Below are 25194 nucleotides of genomic sequence, written 5' to 3'. Positions count from 1 at the left end.
CAAAACAATAATGGTGGATACGTTAGCCGAGTGCTAACGTGACTAACTGATGAAACAATACAGTTTGAAAACCAAAATATGTCTACTGTAATATCTGAAGAACGACAGACAAAAGACGCTCCGTGTCTTAACCTTTAATTATAACGCAGAACAGCTTTATCACATGCGTAGCAGCCTCTTGTCTCTCTACCGGGTCTTTTACTCTTTGCATTAACCCTATAACTACATTAACAGCACTTTCACAATGATTATAAAGTCTGTGCGCTACACTACATTCTTTATTATTAAACGAAGTAATTAGAACAACCACGGTCTACATTAATCGATACATTATTAGGAAATAGTGGGTTCACAGCGAATTATCAGAACTATTTCAGTAAAACAGTAATATTGTGCTTTACCTGGAAACCTAAAGCTGCACTAGGTATACACCACATATTAGCACAAAAAAAAACCTAGATATTTTGTTGAAAATGTACACATAACGTATCAATCGTACTTACAGGTTGTGGTTCGGAGACGCTCGTTGGTCCAAATAAAGAAGATTAAAAGCCAACAAATATAAAAGGCAAGATTAGAGAAGCAGTCCTCGGTAAAATGACGAGCACAACAAAAGGTTCGAATTGTATTGCTGTGGTATCGGGGAACATAGCATCTTCTCGACACAGCGAGTGTTCATATTTTGTGGGCAGGCGGGGATTATGCTAATGTGTTACCCAGTGACGTAGATCGGTAACAGGCAGAAAATATAATGACTCGTTAATGCGATTCTGAGTCGACTCTTTCTAAACTTGATATTTTGAGCACTCAATTGAAAATGTACACATAACGTATCAATCGTACTTACAGGTTGTGGTTCGGAGATGGTTGTTGGTCCAAATAAAGAAGATTAGAAGCCAACAAAGATAAAAGGCAAGATTAGAGAAGCAGTCCTCGGTAAAATGACGAGCACAACAAAAGGTTCGAATTGTATTGCTGTGGTATCGGGGAACATAGCATCTTCTCGACACAGCGAGTGTTCATATTTTGTGGGCAGGCGGGGATTATGCTAATGTGTTACCCAGTGACGTAGATCAGTAACAGGCAGAAGATTCGAAAATATAACGACTGGTTAAGGCGATTCTGAGTCGACTCTTTCTTTTGAGAGACAATACACACACACACACACACACACACACACACACACAAAACCATGGCTGTCCCTTTAAGTTTACTAGGGTTTTGTAAACTATTCTTGTTATTCATAGTAGACCATTAAAATTATGCTAAATCTAGGTTCTTAGCATTCAATTCAGTATCTCACTATGGATGTCAGCTTTCAGTGTATGCCTCTGAAGCCCCATTTCATTGATGCTTGTGTCTAGGAGTCACTCCACTCCTCCTACAAGGGTGCGTTCACATTTGTAGTTCGGTTCTATTGGTTCTAGTCCAAACCAAAGTACGTTCATTTCCGATTCGCTTAGAGAAGTTACATTTTTAACACCGAACCTATAAGGATATGGTCACAATGTGTTTAGTCTCTTTTGTGTTCATAGTTCTGTCAAACCGCACTAGAGTTTGTTTGGTGTGCACCAAGGTGCGGATGGCAGCATTCACACTTGAACCACACTAACAGAGCAATCGCACCAGAGTTTGTTTCAATCGAACCAAACCCGAGTGTCAAGACGCTCTTAGACAAACACTTACCAACTTCCCTAAGCACCTTCTCTTGGGGGAACCCCCACCGCCACTTTGAAGTGCGTTCAACTTCATCAAGTGGACGAGGGAAGTTTATATGGACAGAACATCAACCCCTCGATTTTGGGTGTGAGTCTACTTATATGTACACTTATCTTGAGATTATCTACATAGTACTTGTAGCTAACCTTAGGATGTTTTTACACAGTCACAGTTAAGTGTATTTTTGTTTTCCTTAGCAACCGAAGCCTACAGTGGGTATAGAAAAGAATCACCCCCCTTTAAAATAATCACATTTTGTTGCTTTGCAGCCTGAAATGAAGATGGACACAGTTTTTGTTTTATCCAGCTGTATTTACTCAGTGCAACTTATAACATCCAAGTCAAAGATAAAACACCAACATAACAGAAAAAAAAAAAACAGAGAGTCGACTCTTTCTTTTGAGAGACAATATCTTTATTTATCACGCACTTTTTTGATTAACAACTTTGCAGACTGTTTGCATCGAAGGATAGCTACCTTACAAACTGCAAAAGAGATATTGTTCGAAAACCCATATGACCTGCTCTTTAAGCATACCCAGATGTCCTCACAAACATTTTCAAAGGTCTTTAAAATCAAGAGTTGAGAATGATTACCTGATGATACTTCCTGAGGAATATATAGCAGAGTCCCTACTGGTCAACAAAGTAATTCAGAGCCTAATGTGCAACTCACCTGTCATCACCAGGATCTGCCCGTCTTCTTAGCCCAGGTGATTCACTCATTCGAGCATAAACTCGCTGTTGCCCTGAAATGAGAGATATGCTATCTTCTAAGTTTGTGCCGTCACCTCCTCCTTCTCCCATACCTGCACTGGAACCGTCTTTAATGTTGCTGACTTCTTGACCTACAGCCCCTTCTGACCTCTCCAAACCCTGACCTCTGTCCAGAGCATTGATGTTGACCCCTTCACTCAGACACAGCATCCCAGCAGCACTGTAATCTGAATCCGCCCCAATGGATTGATCCTCAAGGAGCTCGATGGAACCACTTAACCCTCCCTGAGCAGAAAGTCCCACTGGTCCGTTTGCACCGGGAGTCCCGCTCCTCGAGTTGCCCAGGTTCCTGTTCAGTAGCGCCTCGGAGTCATCAGCATTGCTGCACTCCAGTGAAGAGTCCTCTACAGCCACAATGGAAGGACTATTGCCTGAGGGCCAAACCTGTACCTCAGACATCTCCATGAGTGTGTCCTCTTCGGTTGTAGCGATGGGTGCACACTCCATGCTCGACACTTCCTGCCAGTAGGGCTCATTGCCCAGTGGCGAAGGTAGACTGTACTGCATGGAGGCCGGTGAAACTAGTTCTTCCTGTACCACCAGCCCGTAACCTGGAGTGACACAGAGAGAGGCACACTGATACAGGCCCCCCACTGCGCCCCCCAATCTGCCCCACACACAGGTGAACCCAGGAGGGATGTGCTCCAGACCAGGGGGCTAGGGAAGGGAGATTGGAGAGCAAGCCCACTGACTTGGCAAATGAGAAAGCAAATGGGGGTTTAAGTAAAGAATTTAGAGAGGTTGTTGCAAGACGGCTAAAGCTGCTGTAAGCCATTTCTTGTCCCACGTACCTGACAGATATCACTGAAATAAATGCCCTGAAATTGTCTCTGGGCACTTGAGTGCATCTTGCACATGGTAGCCAATCAGAGAACCCTCTGCCTGTCAAAGATTTTGCGTGTTTGTGTTGGCCGACATTGGATTTGCTGCTAACAGTGATGATTAAAACTGCATTTCAGTTCTGACAGTAGTTCAGATGACTATTATATAAAAACAGTGTGGCTTTTAATATAAAGCAGTAATGCAGCATCATACAACATAGCATTTCAAGTCTGGAGAAAGTAGGCAAGGTGGCTAACATTGTTTACAGCAGCTTTGGGTCAGCAGCAAGAGCACAGGCAATTGTGGTAGCACCAAGTATGCAATTGTATAAGACTGTCGCTGCCCCACTTGTTGTCACAAGAGATAAGGGGGGGTTAAAGAGAACCTTTTGACGGTCACCAACCAGGAAGTAAAAGACACCCCTTCAGAACTGTGGAGTTGGGGCAGAGCACCCTGTACACACATGCTTCAACTTCCATGCTCTCATTCTCTGAGTCATGACATTTTGGCTTCTATCAGGTTAAAGAACATGCATGCAAGCAACCAGCAAAGATTAATAACCATTGTTCTCATGAAGAATGGTAAGGTCTTACACATACACAATTGTCAACAGTACTAAACAAATACAGCTGAAATTAATTCATTACATTCATGTAACCTTGATACAAGTCAACTAATAAAATACATCCACGTAAGTTATGAGATTTGTGCAGAAAAGCTTAGTACAGTCTGAAAACACGTCCTCTCAAACTCCAATCCAATAAGTACCTCCCAAAGAAATTGGAAATTACATAGACTCAAGCCTTAAAGGGGAAGTGTGTATTTATTGTGACATTGCTTTATTTGTTTGAGCAATGTGTTCAGCAAAATTAGCTCAACCAATGACAGAGGGTTAGGGCGGGACAATCTGGTTGCCTGATCAAAGGCAGTTCCACCAATGGAAACTTTTTTATTTATTTATTTATTGCTATTCCATTTGGTCACTCTAGTCATGCAGTAATTATACACTTCTCATTTAAATGACAACAAGTCAGCAAACAAACAATAGCTATACATATACTGATATGGATAGCAATATATAGATACTTATATAGATACCAAAAAAATCATTGTGGCTTAAAAGATAAAAAAAAAGTACATTCATTCTTGACAATGAGTGTGTTTTCATTTTTCCTCAAACAGCATTTATTATGTCATAAGCCAACAATATGTAAGGTCATGTAAGCACCTTAGTACTCTATTATTATTTGTTGTCTGTTTTTATAAGGAGCTCATTTGATAAGTGTTGTACATGTAAACACACTCATTGAGAGAAATGCCAATAAACTCAAGTTTCACTATACTATAAAGAGAATGATGTGTATTGTCAGAGAGGGAGAATTATGTGTATTGTCCATAATAACATTCTTACTCTGACATAAACAATGGACCTTATTGACTAGTCTGTTTCCTCTCCCCAGTTTATGACCCCCGTACAGATAAGACCTCTCATACAGCGCACACTACACACGCCAAAGAGATATATGAACCACATGGCCCTGGAATGGGAGTTCAGAGGGTGGAGACACTCAATCATGTGACCTCATGCCTGTGTAGTTTCTTTACACTTTATAGTAAGGTTCCATTTGTTAACATCAGTTCACCACATTAGTTAGCTAATATGAATTATTAATTAAAACTACTTCTAAAGCATTTATTAATCTCAGTTAGTGGTAATTTCAACATTTCTTAATACATTATTAAAATCAAAAGTTGCATCATAAATAGACCTTAGCTACTGTAACAAATGTATTGCTTGTTGTTTGTTAATGTTAGTTAATGCATTGACTAATGTTAACTAATGGGACTTCATTTGTAGTTACCGAAAAATAATTTAAGGTTAAATGGATATTAGTTGTAATCCAATACTGTTACATATCTGAAAGAACCTCTATTTAGTAATAATCAAAAAATAAATAAACAGTAATGTATAGTGATCAACGAGTGATTAATTGGGGAAGCACATTTTGTATGTGCACCTAAAGTAGTATGAAGATATAAGATTGGAATGCAAAATTGTGAATAAAATATAATGCTGTGAGGAATAGAATAGAATGTTCTGCATGGTGTCAGTACAGAATAAAAAGATGTTCAGAACAAAAGAGATTGAATAAAATGGTAAAATGGTCTTTACAAACACAAAGTGGTCAAAATTGATTTATTTATGTATTTAATGCACTTAAAATATTTCAATATCATTATGACTAATTAGATCTATTTAAGAATCTTAATGAGTTCATATGTATCTCCTTTTCTTCTTTTTCTTCCCGATACTCTTTTACTACCGTAATTATAACTATAGTCACTATGGTATTTTGGCAGAAACCGTGATTTCCATGTTTAATTTGTTTATGACATACCAGACACACACTATAATTTGTATAGAAATGACAAAGGGTGCATGAGCCCTAAAAATGTAGTATGTATACTATGTACAGGACAGCATCCATTTGAGTACATATACTTCAGTACTACATTAGCTCTTGTGCATTTAGTGTGTATTATAGGCCTTTTATGACAGACAGAGTGGGAAACAGAAATAGACACACAAAATACACTCACAAAAACACAAACGAATAAGGCACAAGTCACAAGCTCATGAGAATAAACTAGCCACAAAAGAAAAAAAAAAACAATAGAAAAGTTTTCAGATAGAAAAAAACAAGCAAATCCTTAACATGTTATGTATAAACAGAAACATAACATCCACTCACACAAAGAAAATGCATAATTGTGAACAAATAGAGAAAATACTTATTTGTATAAGTGCTTAAAACTGATTGTGAGGAGTTGAACAGGATCCTTGAATTCACAGGTAATAGACAGACATGAGGAAAATTAAAACATTGAGTATAAATAAGTGATTGTACAGTGACCAAAAAGGTTAAAAAAGAAAGGTAGCAGAAACATATTTCTAAGAGCTTAACAACTATCAAAGATCACAAATAGCACTAGCAAGGCCTTCATGCAGCTGTAACATGCCATGCACGATCCACTGTTAGACATCATGCCAAAAAGTGATATTTTTTATTTGAGGGGCATCACACAAGGACGATAACAACATGTGCCATAAAGACAGTTAAGTGATAACAGAATATAATTACTCCCTGAATTGAAAATTTTCAGGTTAGATGAAGTTAACTTTACCTAGACTTTATTTTGTTTCACTTATCTTTATGGTAATGCACACGCACCATGTGAATTGTCATTGTGTCCTGTTTCAGAGCCCTTCAAGCTAAAGTTTTATCAAAATCTCCATGGAGAAGCATTCATGCTTTATGCCCTCCTGTGATACATGCAGACAGGGTCCAAAATTAACTCTCGCTAAGAGCCAAATGTGAGTACAACTGGAGTTGGCAAGTAAATAAAACTCACTGACCAGCTGTTCGGTTTAAATCTAGATGGTTTAAATCTAATTTTAAGAATAATAATGTGAATCTCGCTTATATATGTGATAAATATTTTGCTTCTACAAGTGCTGTAGTCTATTTATCTGAGATGCCTAAAATTATGTTTTTTCTCTATGTGGCAACACGTATATGAAATATTGCTTGCATGAAGTCACCAAAGCAATATTTGAATAAAATTAATTTAATTTGTAATAAAAAAAGAGAAAAATACAGTTTCAAAAATATATATGGCTACAAAATTTTTACCCGCCACTGGCAGATATGACATTAAGTTACTTTTGGACCCTACATACAGAGATTATGGAATGAGGTACATCCAGGAAAGTGCCACAAGAGCATGTCAACAGGCCTCATAGCAGAAAGACGAGAAAGGGTTGTTTGGGTAGAAGGAGACAGAGCGAAAGAGAGAGAGAGAGACAGAAAGAAAAGGAGACAGGTGAGTCAGAAACACCTCCCTCCTGTTGGGGGCGCTAAGCATACAACTGGTGATGGAGGGGGTTGATCACAGAACAGAGCAATAACTTTCCTTTTTTTGGAGGGGGGAAGGTGGCTTGGAGGGGAAAAGAAAACACACGACTGGTCTGAGGACAGAGAGATAAATGAGGGCCAGAGGTCAACATGATGTCTGTATGAGGTCAAAGGTCAGAGAGGAGGTGCACAAAGAGGAGAAGGAGAAGGAGAGGAAGAAGGCTGGGCTGCATGTGACATATCAAGAAAGGGAACAGGTTTAATGCTCTACTGAATAAGCAGAGAACTGCCATTTTGCCCACTATTCCAAGACGTCACACAAAAAAAGCATGGTCGTCCCTTTTAAATTTACTAGGGTTTTGTGAACTATTCTTGTTATTCATAGCAGACTATACTCCACGGCGATAGGGACCATTAAAATTATGCTAACGTGACAATAGCTTTAATTTCAGTATCACACTAGATACAAGCATTCATTGTATTCCACTAAAGCCCCTACTCCATCGATGCTTGTGTCTAGGAGTCACTCCACACCCCTGCATAACAATGAGTGCGTTCCACTTTGGTTTTAGGGTATGTTTATATTTGGAGTTATCCTTAGCAATCTAAGCATACATGTAGACTTATGGAATGGTGCATAAACAACTGATAAGGAAAAATAATAATAATATAGCACATTCCCAGTGATTAAGGGCGTTCCAATTCGACCCACTGCACGGGTTCTACCAGTAGAGGCCACTCATACAACATAGGTAATGATATAGATCCAAGTCTATGAGACAGAGGTTAGTGAAGGAAGGCCAAAAAAAATTTAACTGGAACACAGTCAGAATCATCTGTTTATTCAAAACCCTCTTCTCACATCTCTCCTAAAGACTGACTTTTGTCCCAGAGAAGCCGAGGACAAGCAGTTAGAAGTAAATGGTTGTGGCTACACAGAAAACACTGGGTAGCAGGGGAAAAGCAGCTCTACCTCTGTAGCACAAAATCTCTGGCAAGGACACACACCAGAGTTTCTAGTAGACAAACAGTATGGCTACTTTCAGATTCTGGTTGAACAAACACTTACATGTTTGCTCTGCTGCTGCCATCTTTTTATGTTCTATCCACCTTTTTCCTAATGAGCCTACTGTGTTTTAAATTATTGGAGACACTTGTTTTGCGGAAGTTCCACTCAAAAAGGCTGCAACAAATCATTTCAAATCATAAGACTGCACTACAAATAATCCTCCTCAGTGCAACTTATAACATCCAAGTCAAAGATAAAACACCAACATAACAGAAAAAAAAAAAACAGAATCAGTGAGTGGGAAAAAGGATCACCCCCTTGTGTGAGTATTTTGTTGAACCACCTTTTGCTTTAATTACAGCCTTTGGTCTGGTGGGATTTGTCTCTACTAACTTTGCACACCTAGACTTTGCAATATTTGCCCACTCTTCTTTGCAGAACTGCTCAAGTTCAGTTCAATTTGATGGTGAGCGTTTGTGGACAGCAGTCTTCAAATAATTTCACAGATTTTCAGTGGGGTTTAAGTCTGGGCTCTGACGAGGCCATGCAAGGACATTCAGCTTTTTCTCCTTCAACCACTGTGTGCTCAGTTTTGCTGTGTGCTTTGGGTCATTGTCATGTTGGAAGGTAAACTTTCTTCCCATTGACAACTTTCTGGCAGAGAGCAGCAGATTTTCCTCAAGAATTTGATGGTATTTTGCCTCGTCCATGTTTCCTTCTATCCTGACAAGAGCTCCAGTCCCTGCTGCAGAGAAACACCCCAGAACAGATATCACCACCTCCATGCTTTACTGGAGGAATGCTGTTATCTGGATGGTGAGCTGGATTGGATTTCCACTAGACATATCGTTTGGTGTTGAGGCCAAATAATTAAATTAAATTCTCATCTGCCTCAGAATCTTCAAGGTGTGTTTTGGCAAAGCTCAGTCTGACTGCATGTGACCTTTCTTGAGGAGTGTCTTTTTTCTTACACCCCTCCCATACAAGCCACATTTGTGGAGAATCTGTGATATTGTTGTCACATGCACACAATGACCACTCTTTGTCATAAACTCCTGCAGCTGCTTAAGAGTTGCTGTAGCTCTTGGTCGCCTCTCTGACCAGTTTCCTCCGGCTCTTTCATCCAGTTTGGAGTGACGTCCTGATCCAGGGAGGGTCTCTGTTGTACCAAATACCTTCCACTTCTTAATAATAGACTTCACTGTGCTTCTAGGCATTGATAAAGCCTTTGTAATATTTTTGTTTCCATCTCCTGACTTGTGCCTGTCCACAACTTTATCCCAGAGATCTTTTGATGGGTGCCCATAACTAATTGTTTGCTTCAGTTGCACTACCAAAAACTGAAATGCTCCAGGAAAGCTCTTTTCATGCTGAGCTGATCAAAACGAGCACAGCTGATCACAGTTGAAAGTCAAATGGCTTTGTGTGCCATCGAGAAGGTGATGAGCAACACCTGATTGAGTTGAGTCATTTTTAAGAGGGGGGTGATCCTTTTTCCAACTCTGTTTTTTTATTTATTTTTTATTTTTTTCTGACATGTTGGTGTTATATCTTTCACTTGGATGTTATAATCAGCACTGAGTAAATACAGATGGATAAAACAAAAATCATCTTGTGTCCATCTTCATTTCAGTCTGCAAAGCAACAACATGTGATTATTTTAAAGAGGGGTGATTCTTTAAAAATTAAATTATCGATTAAAAATGAATAAAAAGCACCATAGCGCATTCCAAGTGATCAAGGGTTTAGACCATTTCAGTTCAACCCATTGCATGGGTTCCGCCAATAGTAACCATTCATGCAACATAGAAATTATGTAGATGAAGTCCATGAAACAAAGGTTAGTGAAAGAAGGGCATTAAAAATTGGAATGTAGCCATAGTCATTAAAGACTGACTTGCTACTTTTGTCCCAGAGAAGCTGAGGACTAGTAGTTTGAAGTAAATGGTTGCGGCAACACAGAAAACACTGGCTAGTAGGGGAAACTCACTGCAGCTCTACCTTTGTGGAAATACAATCCCTGGCAAGGACACACAAGGAGTTTCTAGTATATAAACCAGGCCTTCTCAAAGTCCGGACTCTGGACCAGATCCGGACCGGGAGGGAATTCGACCCAGACCCTCCTCCACTTTGTATTTCAAGTGCACTCGTATCACTCAGACCTCCGTGGCACACACACACAGGGGCGCACAGACCAGTGTTGCAGTTTTTACCGACATTTTTGTAAGACAAAGCGCATAGCAACTAGCGACATTTTGGGTAAACCTTTTATCTTTCATTCAGTAGAATAATGTCACCGGTTTCGCCCCGTGAGCGCGAGGTTTTTCTCGACTGGCAGAGTTAGCAGCACATTCAACAGACTTGTGAATGAATGAGTACAAAACAACGTTTCCAAAAACCTATCACTGTTGACTGTCTGGGCATATGAACAAGAATGTAGTTCGTCTGTAAGTATGCACATATTTTTGACTTTAAGTTACATTAAAGTACTATTTCAGAACCAGAAAATATGTACGAGAACTGCTTCATTGGGCATTTAGTTGTATAAAAATGCAGTACTTTATGTAACAGTTCAGAGAGTAAACGCAAGTACAACTTGATGACATAATGAATATGATAATTAGCATATATAAAGTTGAACTGTTATATAAAGTTATAAGCATGTTTATTAAAAACAAGTTTTGTAATAATTATTTCAGACCTTTTCACGTTGATGAGAATTCAGATTCAGACCTTTGAATGTAAACTTTGAGAACCCCTGATATAAACAGTATGGCTACCTTCCGGTTCTGGTTGAGCAAATACTGGCGTGTTTTTCTGCTGCTGCCATCTTTTTATGTTCTATAACAGGGGTGTCAAACTCGGCTCCTGGAGGGCCAGTGATTTACAGAGTTTAGCTCCAATAATTAAACAAGCATGATCCAGCTAATCAAAGCCTTCAGGAGTGCTAGAAACTTCCAGGCTGTGTGTTGGCATTGGTTGAAGCCAAACTTGGTTGAAGCAGGACAGTGGCCTTCCAGGAGCTGGCTTTGACATGCATTCTATAACTTTATGCACATTTAGTTTTTTTATTTTTTATGGCTGTTGATTTGATGACCTCATATGGAAAGAAGCTATATTTTTTGTTTGTTTGTTTTGGAATAATTGTAGAACACTGATGACTAATTAATTGGAATCCTTGCCACTTTTTCACCTGGTCAACCTGAGCCTTCTTATCTTGTCTCCTTTCTCCATGCATCGTCCTGTTTGGCATTTCTGAGTAAATGATCTAGGCTGGATATTGTGGACTAATTATGGATAACACAAGTTTTCATCAACTGGATTTTAGAGTAAACAAATGAGTCTTTGATTGTAACTCACCATGACTGGTACATGTAAACTCTAACTGGCCAAGCTGATTCTTCAAATCTCACTGCCTCTTCTCAGACTCATGTTATTATTACTCTCCTGACCTGGCGATTTAATACTCATCACTGGATCTCTGTAGCAGTGTTGATATAGTGCCATATTGCACTCCTGCCCATGTTCATTCATTGTATGGCTGGTTTCCCACAAACTAAATTATCACATTTGCAGCTGGTCCAAAATGCTGAAGCCAGACTTTTATCCGGGTAAGGAAAGTTGATTTTAAAAATCTTTTTATTTACAAGTCACTGTCAGGTTTAGCACCCCAAAATATTACTGACCGTCTTCACCTATACTCTAACCATAACACAGGTTATCTGATCAATTACTGTTGACTGTACCCACTGTCACTGTAAACCTAATGGTGACCAAGCCTTTTCTATGTTAGTCTGGAATAGTCTTCCTTACCGTGTGAGGTCAGCTCCACCAATAGCCATTTTTAAGTAAATTATTGAAAACGCTACTTTCAAGATATTAAAATATGATGGTTGTTCTTGTACTGATATTTCTCCATTTGTCAAAAAAATTGAGAAAAAAAATAAAGAAAAATAAATAAATAATAATAAACTACCTGCAGCTGGAGCCATTGAGGAGGCGAGTGAGGTACCACTTCCCCACTTTTCAGTGTTGATCTACAGGCTTTGTGTAAGTGCTGCCCTCACAGCAGAAACTGCAAAGTCTCACTACGAAAGGAAGAGATTGCAGACTGAAAAACAGCAGGTAAGAAAGTGCTCCTAAAATAAGTTGCAGTCACATGCAAAAACAATCCTTTCACAAGCAATTGCCCATCCAAGGGAGATCCATGCTCAGGGTAAAAGGGATTCTCCACATGTCCTCTATAGGGCCTTTATTGAACAGCTCACATCAGGAGTACACACGCCACAAGCTCTACATTCCCATCAAAAGCAGACAGTTTGCAGTCAAGCATAGCTAAATGGGCTTCCAATGCATTTACTGTCTTTCAGGGACTTGAACTCTACTTTAGTGCTCACCAATTACCAATTATCTGGGACAAGGTATCTGCCATGCCAGAAAAGACAGTGGGATCAGACAGTGAAACTAGTGGGTGCTGTTAAAGATCTCTTCTCTTCACTTTTGGGGACACTTGATTTCCAGCGATACCGTTGACTTGATTGCAAAGATACTACTTAAACTGAGCTGGATGTTGACATCACTGAATTCAATGATGAACTGTCTTTAACTGAAAAATTTGTGTTTACTATTGTCATTTTGCATTATTGACACTATTTTCCTAATTAATGCTGTTCAGTTGCTTTGACACAATCTGTATTGTTAAAAGCGCTATATAAATAAAGGTGACTTGACTTGACTTCTCTTCACTTTGGAGATGCACTGAGCCATGGAAAAGGCCAGAGCCTCATGGTCATACAGGAGAGAAGGTGATGACTTAATCTCCCCAGTCAGACAAAGGAAGAGTCTATCCTGAATGCACCAGTGATCCCAGAGGGGATTTTCGGCATTGTTTTGATACAGATGCTGAGGCAGTGTGGAAAATAAAAGGAATGACGAGGCTCTGCATCAGCTTAGTCTACCAAGGAAGATACAATCTGTCCATCCCACGTCCTGCCAAATTGTTGTGTCGGTGGCAACAAGCCACATGTACAGTATACCTGTTGGGTCACAGTGGGATCCTATCCAAAGACTTGTTTACCTGAGGGACCAACCGGCAAGTCTCCCCACTCAAGGAGAGAGGAAAAAGAAGAGGGTAGCTTTATGGGTTCCCTCTGCAGGGCAATAGGCAAATAAGGAGTGCAAATGGTGCACCTATGAATTCTCTCAAGCACTTCACATTCTCACAGTTCCACATACCTTTCAGAGTTTTTATCCTCCAAATAACTTTGCATAGCAAAAGAATCCACAAAGTGGGAGAACATGCGGAGAGCTACTGCTTCCTTCGAAGTGGTGAGTCACTCGATAGCTGTCCCAACACAGGCCATTTGCACATGCACAGTGCAGTGCACAAACTCACTTGCAGCTCCACTACTAGATGCCGCCACGGTGCTGTGCATAATCAAATGGCGAGCATGCACAAAGTCTCAGGCTAGGGTCAGGTCTCTGTCTCACATGCACAGGGTGTGGACCTGCTCTCTGGAAGCAATCCTTTTTTACAGGGAATGGAAACTGAGTGTGATTAAACAGATTCAGAGCCATTCATGTATACTGGCCAAAGCCGAATCCAGGGAAGTCATCAACATTTGCACAGGATAGTGGAAGTGATCTCACTACCATATTTCAGAAGAGAAATCTAGCACAAATCCTAGCTTTCAGAAGAGACACTAGCTGGTTTAATGAGCACATTCAACAAGGGGATGACTCAGTGGGCTCTGTTTTAGGGGTTGCAATATGGGATGTCTGTGCAGGAGTGTGATGTCCTCATAATACATACTCAAAAGGCTTTATAAATGAAGAATGAAGCGAGGAAGAGGTACTCTTTTTTTTGTTTTGTTTTTAAATACAATGATGATAACCCCATTACTTAGAGATAAGGGGGGTGACTAGACACAAGCATTGTATTTGCCAGTAAAAGGGACTGGCGTAATGAAACATTTCTGAGAAATTCACAGAAGGGGCATATCCAGTAATGAGACACCTCATTACAGTAGAGTTCTCTCTATACTCTATTCATACATAAGTGTGACCCAGTGTCTAATGCATTGCAGCCCGTTACTCATATAATTAAAGTCAATATTGTGCATTGGGGGTGAAGTACTGTACTAAAGGAAAGAGTGGGACGGACACTACTATTTTTGTTCTATCAAAGGTGCTTCATGCAGGATGTGTGTCCATCTGAGCTATTTCTTAAATAGTTTTTTTTTTAATGCTATAGAATTATATCTTTGACCACTGCAACACATCTCATGCCATGAGTTGTGGATTTTTAAGGTGCTTTTTAACTGTTAAAAGTACATCTTGAGAAACCTGTCTGCTGTTCAATAGTGTGCCAATTGTTGTGTTTTCTAAGTGTTTTTTCAGTCTTGGATCTGTAGCAGTTGAATGGAATGCCACACCTGACAAAATTAGAAATAAATAAATACATAAATAAATATACAAAGAAATGTAAAAAAAGCAAAAATAAATAAATAAAGATATAAATAAATATACAAAGAGAAGTAAAATAAAATCTAAAATATTAATTATTTATACTTTTATTTCCTTATTTATGTATATTTTTTCCACATTTATTTTTTCTTTTATTTATTTCTTCGTTTATTTATTTCAACTTTTATTTATTTATTTACGTATTTATTTCTATATTTATTTATTTTTACATTTATTTATTTATACATTTCTTTGTCTGTAGGGTAATGAGGAGGGCGTGTTTTACCTCAGGAATAGCAACACCTTGTGGTGCCCAAACGAATTACAAGAAGTGTAGCCTACATGATGTGCCTGTGATAATGGCATGAATGACTTAGATGGGCAATATGGCCAAAGTCTTATATCAGGCCACGGGTTAAAGGCACAATATGTAATTTTCGCCACTAGAGGAAACATTCTTCGAAACATTTGGGATAATGTAAGTACACAAGTCAGCAAAATATATAACACTGTTCTAGTGGTTTTTGGATATTTTAATAAAAAAAAATCTTAATTTAATATCACCCTATCTGTATGTATAGGCTACTACGGAGCCCCTAAAGGGACATGTTGGTGGGAAAAATATGGGGTGGGAGGAAAAAATATTTTTCAAATCTTTAGCGTTCCCCAAGAAACTTTGCGTTCGCTCGCAAAACCAGTTGAGTTCGGACAAACACTTCCTGTTTACTTTACAGCTTGCAGTGGTTCATACAGCTCAGTACGTTCACAATGGAGCAGTTCATATAATTTTATTTTGAACTTGGACTCAAGTATAAAGAAATACAGTCAGAGCTTAGTTCAAGGCACGGTTTTGGGACATTCTGAAATGCTTAATGTACTAAAACAGTGACACTGGAGGACCAAATTCAGTATCAATAATTACTATTAAAATGAATAACACTATTGATATTAATAACCTTATTAATATTTTTTACTATTAATAAAATACTATTTACAGACAAGACAGACAAACAATATGAACGCAACGCGCACTTAATGCACATTAAGCTTTTTCTCCCCCAAACGCTAAAAAGGATGAAAACGGTGATATAAAAAGACCAAATCTGGTATACAGTTTATTAATAAAACATATTATGCACAGGAAAGCAGATGAGCCCAGAATGTGAATGGAACGTGCAAAGTTTCACATGTTTTCTCCCCACAGCAAAAAATAAACATTATAATGAAAACTCTTAATGTGGCTTAAAGGATTAGCACGTTGCTTGCCTGTACATAGTATATATTTGTAATAAATTATATATAAAATATTGTCTTCTTATATTAAGCCACGTTAAAGGCACAATGTGTACGCTTTCGCCGCTAGAGGTCGCATTTTCAAAACAACAACTAAGGCGAAGCTTGATGACACTCTGAAGGAGAGTGGAATCAAAGCCACTAGAAGGCAAGCCTGCAAACTTTAGCCAAAAAAGCGTAACGGCTAATGCTAACGCTTACAGTTTGCCAGTACGTGGGAAAGGAGACCAGAGGCGTTTTTTTTGAATGGATGTCAATGGAGGAGAGGCTTCACTACGCTGAATAAACAGCTTTTTAGAGGAAACAGCTTATCATTTAATAAATCAACATCCTATCAGCTAATCTCCAACATGTTTTACACTAAGCAATACTTTTGGATTGGACTATTTTTAGAGTTTACACCGAAAAAAAAAATGCCGTTTTATAAGAGAAGTCACTGACTTTTTTTGCGACAGGTGAGATACAGCTTACGGCATTCTCATTCATTCCTATGGTATCCATAAACGGCGATTGAGTGTCGCACAACTCCGACTGAAATTCAATGACGTCAAGGCTGTACTGTGATTGGTTATTTATTTCTCCCCCATAGAACTGTAGAGCTTAAAGTCTCAACTGGTTTTGCGAGCAAACGCAATAATCTTTGCGAGAGAGCAAAAAAAGCTTTGAAAAATATTTTTTCCTCCCAGCCCGTATTGTTCCCACCAACATGTCCCTTTAGGGGTTCCGTAGGATAGGCTACATAATAGGGTGATATTAAATGATTTAACCCGTGATATAAGATTTTGGCCATATTGCCCATCTAAGTAATTCATCCCACTATCACAGGCACGTCATGTAGGCTACACTTCTTGTATTTCGTTTGGGCACCACAAAGTGTTGCTATTCCTGAGGTAAAACACGCCCTCACATACAAAGAAATGTATAAATGTGTAAATAAATAAATATAGAAATAAATACGTAAATAAATACAAAAATGTTGAAATAAATAAATGTGTAAATAAATAAAATTTAAAAAATGTGAAAAAAAAATAAAAATATACATAAAGAAATAAAAGTATAAATATTATTTTAGTTTTTTTTTTTTTTTGTTTGTTTTTTTACTTTTCTTTGTACGTTTATTTATTTATGCTTTTTTACATTTATTTGTATAGTTATTTATGTATTTATTTATTTTTAATTTTGTCAGGTTTGGCATTCCATGCAGTTTCAGATTTGTATGATATAATCTATGGCAGGGGTATTGATATTTATTATATATATTAGGGTATTTACACTAAAGTCTTGAAAGAAAAGAAGCACAATAACAGCACCTTTAAATGTATTACTAAAATATGACTACTGTATGCATGATATTTACATTATACATTATAAGTAAACCTCTGGAAAAATAATACAATAAAAAGTTATGTCAGGACCCTTTTAATGTCCCTTCAAAGTGATATGAATGTATATTTTGCACCGGGCTTTACCCTTCGCATCTGTAGAACTAACACGTTTCACACTAGCCTTAAGGCTTTCAATCATAAAAAAGTGCATCTCTCTGCACAAGTACAATGTGTGCTAAATGTTACCACAGAAACACAGGAAGCATGCTACTAAATGAACTGATATCTGGAATTAATTAGGTTACCTTTGATAATGGTAAAAAGGAACCAAATTTCATCACATATCAGGTAGCCAATGCGCAGAAATGTGACAGACTATATAACTGGGGTTAAATACAACTTAAGCTGTATTGACAAGATCTGTTGCATGCTGTTGAAAATGTTATTTAAGCTCTAAAGTTGTCCAAATTGTCATTGTGAGGTGGGGCTACTTTTCTTGATATGATAACCAAAATAATTCTGATGGGTGGAGCTATTTTTAAATGTAAACAATGTTTTATGGCTAGTTACAGCAGAGACCGTCTTCCAGGTGAAGATAACAATCTCTAGCTAAAATGTGTTGAAAACATGGAATTCAGAAACGGGTAACCCAGAGGCTGCTGTGCCTGATTGTAAGTGAATAAAGGAGATTCTATATGATTACATCATGTCTCTTCCTGGAATCTTTGAGTGGATATCAAGCAAAAGATGTCACTTAAATCTGAAGTTAAAATTGGACAGACAGCATTAGTAAACTGCAAGCCACAGATACAGTCAGAGCTTAAGTCTTATATTACCCTGTAATATACATTTAACTGAATAAGTAACTTAGAATCTGTCAATAGTGGTTTGTTCATTCAAACACACAAGCGCATCTCCTTTAATCTAAAATATTTCCCAATTTCAATGGGAACAAAGGACCTTTGAGGTATTTTAAAACATTTCCCTGCAAAATAGTCAAAACATTTGGACAGGCTACAAAGAATAGCAACATAGCATAGTTCTGGAGGGGTGTCTTCAGTTCTGGTCCTGGTTACAGCAGAATTGGTAAAGGAAATGTTAGGTTCATGGCCAAAATATAAGGGGACAAGGGTTCGAGCAGAAGATACAGCAGCAGATATCAGCTGGATGAGAGGAAATGCCAGATTTTAGAAAGAAGGATTACGTGGGACAAGTGAGAAAAATGTAGAATGTCACAAAGCGGTGTCTCTCACTTACCATTTGTGATGCCAGGAGATAGATGGTCTCTCTCATGATGCCTAGACCTGGAAGCATCTTGCTCCCAGTCCCCCTGCTGACCTGTTGGTGGTCCCTGGCCCTCCAATATGTTCACAATGTCCATTCGGTCAATGCTCTTGAGGGCCATGTACAGGCTGTCCACTACAGTGGTGAGAGACACACAGATGGTGGAGAAATGGAGAAGGGGAAGACAGGGTAGTTGGACATAAAGGATGAGGACAGAGACACACCACTGACAAAACCAAAGGATTTCAAGACACTATTAGGAAAGACATCCAAATAACAATAATTTCAAAACGACATTAGGATTAACTGTAAAAACCTCTATTACTTTTGTTATCCAAAATAAGTAGACACTGTGCATAAATCTGTCTCAGTCACGTGAACTTTTCTTTACAGCCACCATATTTATCACCATCAGGGGGTAAGCAATGGTAGAGAATTCAAAAACATACCACAAGTCAATCATACATAGGAGGATGTCTTGTGCAGACTATCATGTGACCAATGAGCTTCTCCTAATTTTCACCTAACAACATTGGGGAGCCCCACCCATTTACACCATAGAAAGTCGGCCCTTTTTATGCAACCCCTCCACATTAAGAACCCAGAGGTAGGATGAGCACCAGTTTGGCAGTGTTCAATGTTCATTTTTTGGGAAGTTTTATTTTGACAAAAACTTGAGGGTGATGGGACAGGGCCTAATATTACCCCCATGAACTTGGGAAGGGCGGAGCCAGGGCTATCACTGGCCTCACTCCTCTTAAAACAGTGCAGGGCATACCAATGGCTCCCCATGCCTCTTCTTCTTAGGGGGCTGTCTACACCCATAAAGTGTATGCTGGAGAATGGTGAGATGGATTCCTGGCCCAGATCAGGTGACAACTGAAAGTCTTATTCTTTTTCTTCTTAGATTTACAGTGAGCCTGCATAGCTGCCACTGCTGAACCAAAAAACCCACCCGGGGATGATGAAGTGTCTAAGAACAAGAACAAGGAGTTCTTATCAATGGTCTTATAGATGTTCAGTCACAGATGCTTTTGAGCTACCACAATTAATGCCATGGCATGACCCACGGCTTGGTTGGTGTATCTAATGCTGTGTGTATTTTAGTCCACAAGTCTTTAACTAGCTTCCTTTCCTCAATGGCTGTGCCCACCTCATAGGCAAGTTGCAGAGACACTGACAAAGTTCTGTGCTCTGTCCGGGTATGCTTTGGCTTTATAGATCTTGTTCACACACTTGGCTATTTGTGAGATAGCTGAGGTGCCGAATTCAACCCCAAATTAGTCTAAGGGACCAGACAGGCATCCAGAGATTCCAGAAGGCTCCACCTTCCCCTGTTTGCTGCACTCTCCATCACCAAGAATGCATTAAAACTCACAAAATTTGGAATGGCATGGTTGCCGGCCATTCAGCTTCTAGGCGCTCAGCAGTTTGGCGACAGACAGGAAAAAACAAATCTCCAGCTGTGAAGAAGAGAAACCACCCTCCTCTAACCCATTGGCATCCTCTTCAGGAGGACTGGGGAGGAATATGCCATGATAGAGTCAGCTGTGCCTTCCATTCCACTGACTGGGCCTAGTCCTCTATAGTCATCATCAAATCAGAGAGGTAAGGATTTGATTGGGGCAGTTCGGAGGCTCAAAACTCAATTGGAATCGCACCACTTTTGAAGCAATAGCTGTCTGGGTACATCAAATGTCTCAAACACTTGTTTCTAGAGCCCTCCAACACTGCAGATTTTGAATGTCTCATTTGTCTGACCCATTTCAGGTCTTGGAGTCTCTACTAATGATCTGATGACCTGAATCAAGTGTGTTTGATTAGGGAGAAATACAAAGACTCCCTCCGACTTTTTGCCTACTCTTTTATGCCTTCTGTGAATTCTGACATATTTCTTTTGTCACGTGCCGTTTTTCACCTACTATATAGTAAGGAAGTATGCGATTTCAGATGCAGCCCTTATGTGCACTGTTAAGGAAGTTCCAGGGACAGTGACCCACACTTCCTGTCGGAAGCAAGAAGTCCACACCTGGTGCAAGTCCTTCCTCTCAATATGATTGCCACAAGCATTTGGGCAAGGCTGTGTTGTGCGGCATGCTTTGTGTGCAGTGGCACTCATTTTTTGTTCTAGCTAGAGCACAGCGCTGTGGCAAGCTGAAGTGGCTGAGGCACCTACTCAAAACAATTTTTGTTTCATGCAACTTCCCAATAACTTGTTGGCTAGCCGCGACTGAAGTAATGGACCGAAATGGAAGTAGTTCACAAACATCACAACTTTCTGGTAGCTAAAATGAGCTTGAAGAGACAGTCTTGAAGAGAGAAATTCTGAATGAGAATTGGGCTGCTGGCCAGCTTTATATGGAAGTGGGCAATTCTCACTGCCTAAAGGCATGCTTAAAGATCTTCAAGTGCAGTCGTGCAACAACACAACTCCCATAGAGTAGTCTGTATGGAAATGACTTGACGGATAGAGAACTGACAAACCATTGTCCTGCTCAGATCTCAGCCACAGCTCTTCCTCAGGAAAACACACAGATCACAAAAGCAGATTGTTCTCCATGGTGATTGTGTAGCCAAGCATTTTTCTGGGGTTCTCCTACATTCATAAATATGATAAAATATTTTTTTAGATCATCCCGTGTTTATTGAATGTATATAAGTTTCTCACTGAAGCTGTGCATGAACTTATGATTCTTAACTAGGATTAATTCCAAGCTAATCACTGAGATTTCAGCAAAAACAGTCAACGGATGTAACATCCCAATCAAAATAGAGTCGACTAATGGGGCGCAGCCTTAAAGTAACATGAAACCCTCTTATTTCAGTAATGGTTATTTCTACATCAGATTTGAAAGGGGTTCAGAATTGGGGGCGTGGGAAGCGGTGGTAAGGTGGGAAGATAGAGGGGTGGTGAGAGGGAAAAGACTGCATGATAAGGGGAAGGCCTGAAGCGCAGCAAGACAAAAATTTTGATACCTTTTTTGAATCCTGCAGCACTGCAAGTTAAAGGCATGCAACAAATATGGCGGCATGTTCATACAGTTACGTCACATGAGACAGATTAATAAGATTATATTTGCTCGCAAATAATTTAGGTATTCTTAGGATCATAGTGAATGGACACTATGGCACTCACTTTTGGCTCTCTTCCCCTCTCGAGCGGCCCACAGGTTGAGCAGTGTTGAGCTCTGCTCTAAAAGGGAGTTGGGATTCTCCACACGGATCTTATTTATTTCATCTACATTAAACTGCAGTTCACGTCCCAACTCTGCACAGGAATTAGATATGATACATTATGTTTCTTCACTATTAAGTGACTAATTTCAGACTAAATCATAATTTACTGAAGTATAAGTGCTAATTTTGTGCCACTCAAAAACATTATTGTACTAATAAATTGACAAGTCAATAATCAAACAAATATAAATTGTATAAATTGGTTGATACACAAATATATAAAGCAAAAATTTTGAAAGCACTGCATATTTATTTTAATTTTTTCTTCATCGATTTATGCTGTAGTGCGGTCTTTATGCTCTAGGGTTACACCAGTGCATCCCTAGCCACTTTTCTTGAAAAATTAAAAACATGTTCAAATTTGCATATGTAAATTATGTGTAGACAGGAGTGGGAGTATTGACAAAAACTGCAGGCAATGGAATTGCAGTGAAATAAGATTAATGTGCATTTATTTGCATATATTATATGAAAATATATGACATGATCTGACATGCCTCTTTCAAATTCTCACATCATTGCCACCTTTTGTACAACTAAACTGACTATAAAGTGGGTATAGAAAAGAATCACATTTTGTTGCTTTGCAGCCTGAAATGAAGACGGACAAAGTTTTTGTTTTATCCAGCTGTATTGTATTTTACTACTTATAACATCCAAGTGAAAGATATAACATCAACATGTCAGAAAAAAAAATAAAATAATAATAATAATAAAAAAAAAACAGAATCACTGATATTTTGTTGAACCACCTTTTGCTTTAATTACAGCCTTTAGTCTGGTGGGATTTGTCTCTACTAACTTTGCTTAGACTTTGCAATATTTGCCCACTCTTCTTTGCAGAACTGCTCAAGTTCAGTTCAATTTGATGGTGAGCGTTTGTGAACTGCAGTCTTCAAGTCATTCCACAGATTTTAATGGGGCTTAAGTCTGGACTCGAACAGGCCATGCAAGGATATTCAGCTTTTTCTCCTTCAACCACTGACGGATAGAGAACTGACAAACCATTGTCCTGCTCAGATCTCAGCCACAGCTCTTCCTCAGGAAAACACACAGATCACAAAAGCAGATTGTTCTCCATGGTGATTGTGTAGCCAAGCATTTTTCTGGGGTTCTCCTACATTCATAAATATGATAAAATATTTTTTTAGATCATCCCGTGTTTATTGAATGTATATAAGTTTCTCACTGAAGCTGTGCATGAACTTATGATTCTTAACTAGGATTAATTCCAAGCTAATCACTGAGATTTCAGCAAAAACAGTCAACGGATGTAACATCCCAATCAAAATAGAGTCGACTAATGGGGCGCAGCCTTAAAGTAACATGAAACCCTCTTATTTCAGTAATGGTTATTTCTACATCAGATTTGAAAGGGGTTCAGAATTGGGGGCGTGGGAAGCGGTGGTAAGGTGGGAAGATAGAGGGGTGGTGAGAGGGAAAAGACTGCATGATAAGGGGAAGGCCTGAAGCGCAGCAAGACAAAAATTTTGATACCTTTTTTGAATCCTGCAGCACTGCAAGTTAAAGGCATGCAACAAATATGGCGGCATGTTCATACAGTTACGTCACATGAGACAGATTAATAAGATTATATTTGCTCGCAAATAATTTAGGTATTCTTAGGATCATAGTGAATGGACACTATGGCACTCACTTTTGGCTCTCTTCCCCTCTCGAGCGGCCCACAGGTTGAGCAGTGTTGAGCTCTGCTCTAAAAGGGAGTTGGGATTCTCCACACGGATCTTATTTATTTCATCTACATTAAACTGCAGTTCACGTCCCAACTCTGCACAGGAATTAGATATGATACATTATGTTTCTTCACTATTAAGTGACTAATTTCAGACTAAATCATAATTTACTGAAGTATAAGTGCTAATTTTGTGCCACTCAAAAACATTATTGTACTAATAAATTGACAAGTCAATAATCAAACAAATATAAATTGTATAAATTGGTTGATACACAAATATATAAAGCAAAAATTTTGAAAGCACTGCATATTTATTTTAATTTTTTCTTCATCGATTTATGCTGTAGTGCGGTCTTTATGCTCTAGGGTTACACCAGTGCATCCCTAGCCACTTTTCTTGAAAAATTAAAAACATGTTCAAATTTGCATATGTAAATTATGTGTAGACAGGAGTGGGAGTATTGACAAAAACTGCAGGCAATGGAATTGCAGTGAAATAAGATTAATGTGCATTTATTTGCATATATTATATGAAAATATATGACATGATCTGACATGCCTCTTTCAAATTCTCACATCATTGCCACCTTTTGTACAACTAAACTGACTATAAAGTGGGTATAGAAAAGAATCACATTTTGTTGCTTTGCAGCCTGAAATGAAGACGGACAAAGTTTTTGTTTTATCCAGCTGTATTGTATTTTACTACTTATAACATCCAAGTGAAAGATATAACATCAACATGTCAGAAAAAAAAATAAAATAATAATAATAATAAAAAAAAAACAGAATCACTGATATTTTGTTGAACCACCTTTTGCTTTAATTACAGCCTTTAGTCTGGTGGGATTTGTCTCTACTAACTTTGCACACCTAGACTTTGCAATATTTGCCCACTCTTCTTTGCAGAACTGCTCAAGTTCAGTTCAATTTGATGGTGAGCGTTTGTGAACTGCAGTCTTCAAGTCATTCCTTAATGGGTAATGGGGCTTAAGTCTGGACTCGAACAGGCCATGCAAGGATATTCAGCTTTTTCTCCTTTGTGTGCTCACATTGTCATGTTGGAAGGTAAACCTTCTTCCCATTGACAACTTTCTGGCAGCAGATTTTCCTCAAGAATTTGATGGTATTTTGCTCCATCCATGTTTCCTTCTATCCTGACAAGAGCTCCAGTCCCTGCTGCGGAGAAACGCCCCAGAACAGATATCACCACCTCCTTGCTTTACTGGAGGAATGCTGTTATCTGTATGGTGAGCTGGATTGGATTTCCACTAGACATATCGACATATTCTTAATAATAGACTTCACTGGGCTTCTAGGCATTGATAAAGCTTTTGTAATATTATTGTATCCATCTCCTGACTTGTACCTGTCCACAACTTTATCCCAGACATCTTTTGACAGTGCTTTGCCACCCATAGCTAATTGTTTGCTTCAGTTGCACTACCAAGAACTGAAATGCTCCAGGAAAGCTCTTTTCATGCTGAGCTCAGAGCTCAAAATGAGCACAGCTGACCACAGCTGAAAGTCAAATGGCTTTGTGTGCCATTGAGAAGGTGATGAGCTACACCTGATTGAGTTTACAAGTCATTTTTAAGAGGGGGCTGATCCTTTTTTCCAACTCAGTGATTCTGTTTTTTTATTTTATTT

The 25194-nt window shown here is 38.8% G+C and overlaps 1 protein-coding gene across 6 annotated transcripts in view; it reads right to left on the bottom strand.

Moving 5' to 3' along the window:
- LOC107702961 (ankyrin-1-like) overlaps positions 1-25194 on the bottom strand; it is a 149477-nt gene that overhangs the window by 24312 nt on the left and 99971 nt on the right. For all 6 annotated transcript variants that reach the window (XM_016505430.1, XM_016505431.1, XM_016505433.1 and 3 more), the window contains 3 exons: positions 23506-23637; positions 18585-18746; positions 2396-3047 (listed from right to left, as the gene is read on the bottom strand). In XM_016505430.1, the coding sequence (XP_016360916.1) occupies positions 2396-3047; positions 18585-18746; positions 23506-23637 (946 nt within the window). The remainder of the gene's footprint in view (positions 1-2395; positions 3048-18584; positions 18747-23505; positions 23638-25194) is intronic.

Source organism: Sinocyclocheilus anshuiensis, unplaced genomic scaffold (assembly GCF_001515605.1).
Source record: "Sinocyclocheilus anshuiensis isolate Anshui unplaced genomic scaffold, SAMN03320099.WGS_v1.1 scaffold238, whole genome shotgun sequence".
NCBI classification, from domain to species: domain Eukaryota; kingdom Metazoa; phylum Chordata; class Actinopteri; order Cypriniformes; family Cyprinidae; genus Sinocyclocheilus; species Sinocyclocheilus anshuiensis.
This window is presented reverse-complemented; position numbering and strand designations above follow the sequence as displayed.